This window comes from Triticum aestivum, chromosome 5A, assembly GCF_018294505.1.
Source record: "Triticum aestivum cultivar Chinese Spring chromosome 5A, IWGSC CS RefSeq v2.1, whole genome shotgun sequence".
NCBI lineage: Eukaryota > Viridiplantae > Streptophyta > Magnoliopsida > Poales > Poaceae > Triticum > Triticum aestivum.
The window spans coordinates 656,054,959-656,062,506 of NC_057806.1; the positions used below are offsets into that span (position 1 = coordinate 656,054,959).

Genomic DNA, 7,548 nt, shown 5'->3' on the forward strand with positions numbered 1-7,548 from the left:
TCCCCCCTTGATTCGTCCCCGTCTATCTTACGTGCGTGTACATATTGGATTCGTGGACAAGTGTCTAGGGACCCGCACCCAGTCATGTACTCAGAAGGGATAATGATGTGAGCGACAAGTCAATGATTTGAACATTACATGATTTATTACATTCCCCGTAATCACAAGCTATTCCGACGATCATCTACATCTGCCACTGTAATTGCGGGACCATGGGTGCAACGGTGGTAGGGATGTCCTCGTCGGAGTGCAAAGAAAACACGGGAAGCAGAGGGCAAATGTTCAAAGGAGAAGACTGTCATTGTCGAGAGGACGGGGGGCCTCACTGAAATTCGCCCTACCGGATAGAACCTCGGATAGCCGACGTGGCATAGCGAGGGGGCAACCACCTGCACATCCTCGACCCCTCCCACCGCCAAGTGGGCCCGCCCCCCGCTGCTCTTAGCTATAGTCGACTTCGCCGCGCCGGCCGGGCCACTCAGTGGAGCCGTCACTCTCGCAACCCGACGACCGCCACCGCCCCCTCGCCCTCCCCATCGCGCTCGCTCCCCGGGAGGCTTCCCGCCCGCCGGTGACCGCGCCGTCGCCGCCCATGGGCCCCGTACGGCTCGCCCTCCTCCTCCTCGCCGCCGCCGCCGCCGTCCTGCTCGGCGGCGGCGAGGCGGTGTACATCCCCTACAACACGTCGGCGGGGGTAGTCAACGGGAAGCTGAACGTGCACGTCGTCCCCCACACCCACGACGACGTCGGCTGGCTCAAGACCGTCGACCAGTACTACGTCGGATCCAACAACTCCATCCAGGTTCCAATTCCGCCGCTCGAAAAAACGCCCCCCGAGTTTCGCCGGGATTTTCCATCCCCTAGATTTGTCGCCCTTGGTTTGGTGTAGATTTACGTTTTCGGTCTCCGTCGGTTTCGGATGTCGCTGAAGCAGAATTTTGGTCTATTTGGTCGCAGGGCGCGTGCGTTCAGAACGTGCTGGATTCGCTCGTGCCGGCGCTGCTCAAGGACGAGAACCGCAAGTTCATCTACGTCGAGCAGGTAAGGAGATTTTCATGTCCGCCAGCAATCTGAGGAGCTTGGAGCTGTGGAATTGGGAGGTTGCAGAGCAATGTACAGCAGTTACCTGTAACTGCTCTGTGGCTGCACAACAGTTTCGTTTTTGTCAGTTGTCAGTATTACAGGAAACTCTGTCCCCTGCTGCCTGTTTCCAGAATTGGAGCTGGACCAGCAGTTGTACATCCAAATAGAACTGATGGTGTTACAATGTGGGTTCAGTTTTGGGTTCTATGCTGTGATTTATCTTCAGTAACCATTTATGTATGGTTGGTTGCAGGCGTTTTTCCAGAGATGGTGGAGGCAGCAGAGCGACATGATCAAGGATACGGTCAAGGGGCTCGTCAGTTCCGGACGGTTGGAGTTCATGTATGCTGGCTCTTTGAACAACCTTCCTTTTTAGGCTGCACTAGCAATCATGTCTATGTTCTATAACTGACTGATGGCATATTACTCCTTGTGATGTTTCAGAAATGGGGGTATGTGCATGCATGACGAGGCGACTGTGCACTACATTGACATGATCGATCAGACTACGCTGGGGCACAGGTTCATCAAGGAGGAGTTTGGTCAGATTCCGAGGATTGGTTGGCAGATCGATCCGTTTGGGCACTCTGCAGTTCAGGCTTACCTGCTTGGTGCAGAAGTAATTCACTGTATCCATTTTATTATGTCATGCTTTCAGATTTTGTGTGACTTTTTTTTTCTTATGGTACACTGTTACTTCCGTGTACATCTCATTTGCATGATTAGATGAGTTTCACACTCAGGATGCTTACTTCTGTACCATTATGATAGGCTACCTGTCATCACTGGTTACAGTAATACCTGAACGTTGAGATGTGGTACTGTTGGTTCATAGAGCATGTATAATAGGAATGCCAAGGGCTATGCTCTCAAGAGTGAAGTGATTGACTGCACTTCTTGACCACCTAACATAACTAAATAATTTACACAACTCGGTTACTTCATTGAATTTTCAGCTACGTCTACAGTGTTTTGACAAACATGTCAGACTTGTCAGCGTAGAGATGGCTGCATAAACATTTAGTTGAGAAAGGTGACTCATGTCTTGGAGATGTATGACTAGGGATTCCTATAATTTAATCTCTTAGAGACTTTTAGTTTCGTTAGAGGAGAAGTTGGAGAATATGTGTGGGGACAATATATAACCATTAGGTATGGCCATAGTTAGCAATCTGAGGGGTCAAGATCTCATCCAAAGTACGGTTAAGAGTGCAAGAATGGATTAAAGACTAGGTTATTCGTTAGCACTAGATTCTTGTATAGGGCATGGACCCAAGGCAAATTATTTGAAAGGTTGTGAGGGAGTGATAATCCCCTGTACTTGTTCAAGGTTATACTTAAATAATGTGTGGCCATTTCCCCAAATCTTTTCTCTCTTGCCGTGATTGTTTTGTCTCTGCTATTCTTGTTCTCTCTACAAGATCCATCTGTTGCTCTTGACACAATACAACCTTGTTCCCAACCTCACAGCCTTAGATTGGATATATGGCTACTGTGCATAAGAAGTATACTAGTGTAACACATTTTACCGTCTTTCAGGTAGGATTTGATGCTTTATATTTTTTCCGGATTGATTACCAAGATCGTGACACGAGGAATGGGACAAAAGAACTCGAGGTTGTATGGAGGGGCTCCAAGACCTTTGGCTCATCAGCTGATGTAAGTAGTATTTTCCTTTTCCATAATGTAACATACAGTGAATCATTCTGATGATCTAGCGTAGACCTGCAGTGCGACGCACCCATGGGGTCTTAGCAGTATTTCTCGCTGCGAGTGGTCTGCACCGCACTGAGGTGGCATGCTCCAAATAAAAACCATGACCATATATATTTTGTAACAGTTTCTTTATTGTCAATGAGTATGCATCACTCCTGCCAGTTTTCTCACAGAACAATCACTTTCAAGTTCGTAAAGTTTGGTAAACATGTTTCATATGTAATGGCGGGAAATCTGCTCATTTTCTTTTCAGATTTTTGCTGGCATCTTCCCAAAAAATTATGAACCACCACCTGGTGAGTTTTATTTTGAAGTCGATGATACTTCCCCTGTTGTCCAGGTAAATTGATGAGAACTTCAGATATGTTAATTTAATCAACACCAGGAATAAACCTATTCTTCATTACTTTTGTCTATGTAGGATGATCCCCTTCTTTTTGATTACAATGTTGAACAACGGGTGAATGATTTTGTTGCTGCAGCGCTGGCACAGGTACAGTAGGGTCTCATATATGTCCATACTTTTACGCTGATGCATAATTTGCCCAGTTACATGCATTGGATGAAAATCCATTGGTCTACTACAAATTTCTTATTTAATTAGAACGGCCATCTGGGTTGCATTCACAAGTTCATACCTAACACTGAAAAATGTGGCTTCAGATTTCTATGTTACTTCGACCTTAGCATTTCATGCTGAAAATTTAAAGGATGCAACAGAAACGTCCCAACAGGTAACACTGTCTGTCCTAAACCCGTGTCCGCCATACCGCTGAGTCGCATGGTTTGTGGAGAGTATGATAGTGAGGCCGATCGGACAGCGCGCACGTGGTTCTACCAATAAGCCAAATACATACCGTTCTACAAATAGATTTCCGTTATCTAAACCGCATCATTTCATACTTAAAGTGTTGTTCTATTTGGTAGTACAGGTGTTCATTGTAATCTATACTCTTTATATCTTTTCTTTTTGTAGGCAAATGTTACAAGGACAAACCATATCATGTTTACAATGGGAACAGACTTCAAATATCAATACGCAGAAAGTTGGTTCAGACAGATGGACAAATTAATTCATTATGTGAACAAGGTAAAGGATGAGCCTAGAATAAGACGAACAATACTAGATCTTCATGACATATATTTTTTAAAGATATAATTATGCTTGTTTGAAACAAAATATTTAAGAGTATGGTCAAAATGGTACTTTGAAGGCCGTAAATGTCCTAAACTACTTGTATTGTGAATCGGTGGGTGTATTTCTTTAGTAACTTCGAAGCTATATCACAAACTTATAATCACAGCACTACTTAATCATACCTCGTGAGCTATCACCATCATGATTGTTTCAGTTATGGATCATGCAATACATTTGAAATGTTCCAGTCTTCTCACAGTAATATATGGGAACATTTCATGGGATGCATTTGGTTTTTTTCTTGTGTCATATAATTAGATAAGGACATAAATGCTTAAGAAAATGGTCCATGCCTTCCTTTTCTTGTTATTGATACAAGTTGATTTTATTTGAGCATTTTAACTTGGTAAATAAGTAAATAGTGCTGAAATTTTATCTAAGATAGCTATTAACACATTATAACTCACCATGCTTGTTCTGTTTGATCATACCACAGGATGGCCGTGTGAATGCTCTGTACTCCACTCCTTCCATTTACACTGATGCAAAATTTTCTACAAATGAGCCATGGCCTCTAAAGACAAATGATTTCTTTCCGTATGTTCTATCTTATATTCATAATTGGTACAATTAACTTCACTTTTGTACTTCTGTTCCTTCTCATTCATATGGCTGTGTTTCTTTGATCAGATATGCAGATAACCCCAATGCATACTGGACAGGTTACTTCACAAGCAGACCTGCCTTAAAACGATATGTCCGCATGATGAGTGGATATTACTTGGTAGTTTTACCTAGTCTTTTAATGTTTCCCTCTAGATGTCCAACACCATATGATATACTGTCTTGGTCACTTGGTGCCGTTCATGCTTAAAGGTTAATATGCTTTCACTTTCAGGCAGCTAGGCAGCTGGAGTTCTTCATTGGGAAAAGCAAGTCAGGTTCCACAACAGATAGCTTAGGAGATGCCCTAGCTCTTGCTCAGCATCATGATGCTGTTACAGGAACAGAGAAGCAACATGTTGCAAATGATTATGCGAAGAGATTATCGATTGGCTATAAGAAAGTATCTTCTCGAGAAAATTGCTGTATTTCATATTTGATGATTTCTTTTGAGATTTGATGGATTGATTTGGTTCGATTCTTTTCCAGGCGGAGGAACTGGTTTCCACTTCTCTCGGTTGCTTGAGTGAGTCAGGCTCAAATTCTCGTTGTTCGTCCCCAACGACAAAGTTTGGGCAGGTCGGGTTTGCAGGTTCTCTAACTAATTTGCCATTTTAGTTAAAAAATGACTTAGTATTTACTGTTTACTGATCTTTTTTCAGTGTCCTCTCCTGAACATTACTTATTGCCCCCCTTCCGAGATGAACTTATCTCAAGGAAAAAGCTTGGTGAGTTGTGTTCTTAACTCATGCATGGCTCTTTTCAAGATGAAATTTGTATAGGTTTTAATTAATCCATGACACTTTCTTGGAAAGTAAACCCGTGTAACATCTAATATGTTGTTTTCAACTTTTTGTTACAGGTTGTTCTTGTGTACAACTCTCTTGGATGGAAACGAGAGGATGTCCTCCGCATACCAGTATGCAATTTTTGTTCCCTGAAAAACAAGATATTTTGTTGGTCTTTTATTGCTGATTCATCCATCCATCCATTCTGTTTATGAACACTATGTGCTTATAAATAGTGCCACTACCATGAAACTCCCATACTGTAGAATGAAAACTAAATGTGCCTCTTTGTAAAATTAATAGGTCATGAGTGACTCAATTGTTGTCCATGATTCTGAGGGAAAAGAAATTGAATCGCAACTTCTGCCTATAGCTAATGTCTCATTGAACCTACGGGACAGACATGTCAAGGTTTACTTGGGCACATCGCCTGCCGCAAGTCCTAAGTTTTGGGTTGCTTTTCCTGCTTCGGTACCACCACTTGGTTTTAGCACTTACTTTATCTCGAGTGGAAAGAGATCAGGTGAATTCCATATCTTTCGTCTTGATATACAACAAAATATAAAGGATTGCTCGAAAGTTTGACCATTTCTCTGTTGCATTATATACTTTTCAGCATCTATCTCTTCGACATCCACTCTAAACTCTCAGGGAAATGAAAGTAGGAATCTGCAAGTTGGGCAAGGGCGTTTGAAACTTCACTATGATGCAGCTGGATCATTATCGCAGTACTCCGATAGTAAGACTCAGGTGATTTGCTAATCGCCCAGCATTATTTTCAATCTGAAACGGTTTTACCTCTTGCATTGCTTTCATCTTAAATACAAAAGTTGTGCACTAAGATTATCCAGGCTTATCTTCCCTAGCAGCTCATATGTCCATTCTGGTATTGGATATTGAATTTCGCTTTTAGTTTTGCTTGTTATCTAGAATCACCTGTACTCAAGAATCATTGCCATATTTCAAGGTTGAAGCAAATTTCGAGCAGAAGTACAAGTATTACATAGGACAAGATGGAAGCGGAGATGATCCTCAGGTGCACTAGGGATTCTACAAATAGTCTATTTCACCTTAAAATTAGCAATTACTCACACTGGCATTTGTTTGCTTTTTCCTGGACTGTAGGCTTCTGGAGCGTACATATTTCGCCCTAAGGACGTTGTTCCTATCAAAACTGATGGTCAGGTATGAAGAAGGGATCAAAGTATCTCTAAAATACTGAATGGATCAAAGGGATCTTAAAAAAAGGTGCATTATTGATCTGATGAATATATGTTTCCCACTTCAAGGTTCCTCCCACGATTCTGCGTGGGCCCATATTGGATGAAGTGCATCAGCAGATTAATCCATGGATATATCAGGTTAATCATATGAATACTGCTTGTCTGAACCACCATTCATAAGGATTTACTTGCTTCTTTTTTGTTCCTGATCTTCATGTTCTCAATGAATTTCTAGCACACATCTTTGTTGCTACAGCAACATGACGCTATTCGTTTGGAAATTTGATAGTAGCGCTATTCGTTCTGAATTATCATATACCTTAGATCTGGTAGACTTAATATTGTCCATTCAACATCTTCTGTATATCAAAGATCAGGCAAATACTTGGTGAAATGTATATGTAAAAGAAATGTGAGGTTGATAGTATCAAAATATGGACTTTATTCTGTTTTTTCATTCCTTGTTAATCGACTAAAAGTATTTTTTTGTATTCTTGATAATTGATATAGCTTTTCTTATCTTCGTGCAGATCACTAGAGTTTACAAGGGAAAGGACTATGTGGAAACTGAGTTCATAGTGAGTGCGGTGTCATTGCATCTTGCATTAATTTCTTCTTGAAGGCCTTCACATTTTGCATGACAATACATTCGCCTTTTCTCTTTTCTGCCATTACATATTTCTAACATCTTATGAATAATTGTTTTTATTCGTAGGTTGGACCAATACCAGTCGACGATGAAAATGGAAAAGAACTTTCAACTGAAATCATTACTAGCATGGCAACAAACAAAACATTTTACACTGATTCCAGTGGGCGTGATTTCATCAAAAGGGTATGATGCACTACCACTAGCACTTGACACTTTCCCCAGACAAGAAATGTCTATTGTCTTTCTAATAAATGTAGTGAAAGCAAAAAAATAGTTCACAGACAG

At 41.6% G+C, this 7,548-nt stretch overlaps 1 protein-coding gene across 1 annotated transcript in view; it reads left to right on the forward strand.

The window, feature by feature from the left end:
- Nucleotides 1-419: 419 nt before the first annotated feature.
- The window catches only part of LOC123105695 (alpha-mannosidase At3g26720), a 15,150-nt gene continuing 8,021 nt past the window's right edge, over nt 420-7,548 (forward strand). Inside the window, exons 1-21 of the mRNA XM_044527813.1 lie at nt 420-802; nt 958-1,041; nt 1,337-1,425; nt 1,528-1,702; nt 2,623-2,742; nt 3,053-3,139; nt 3,221-3,292; nt 3,776-3,889; nt 4,434-4,534; nt 4,628-4,721; nt 4,836-5,003; nt 5,090-5,179; nt 5,263-5,328; nt 5,463-5,519; nt 5,692-5,911; nt 6,005-6,138; nt 6,356-6,424; nt 6,514-6,573; nt 6,678-6,749; nt 7,142-7,189; nt 7,327-7,446. Coding sequence (XP_044383748.1) covers nt 593-802; nt 958-1,041; nt 1,337-1,425; nt 1,528-1,702; nt 2,623-2,742; nt 3,053-3,139; nt 3,221-3,292; nt 3,776-3,889; nt 4,434-4,534; nt 4,628-4,721; nt 4,836-5,003; nt 5,090-5,179; nt 5,263-5,328; nt 5,463-5,519; nt 5,692-5,911; nt 6,005-6,138; nt 6,356-6,424; nt 6,514-6,573; nt 6,678-6,749; nt 7,142-7,189; nt 7,327-7,446 — 2,250 coding nt within the window. The 5' untranslated portion in view covers nt 420-592. The remainder of the gene's footprint in view (nt 803-957; nt 1,042-1,336; nt 1,426-1,527; nt 1,703-2,622; nt 2,743-3,052; nt 3,140-3,220; nt 3,293-3,775; nt 3,890-4,433; nt 4,535-4,627; nt 4,722-4,835; nt 5,004-5,089; nt 5,180-5,262; nt 5,329-5,462; nt 5,520-5,691; nt 5,912-6,004; nt 6,139-6,355; nt 6,425-6,513; nt 6,574-6,677; nt 6,750-7,141; nt 7,190-7,326; nt 7,447-7,548) is intronic.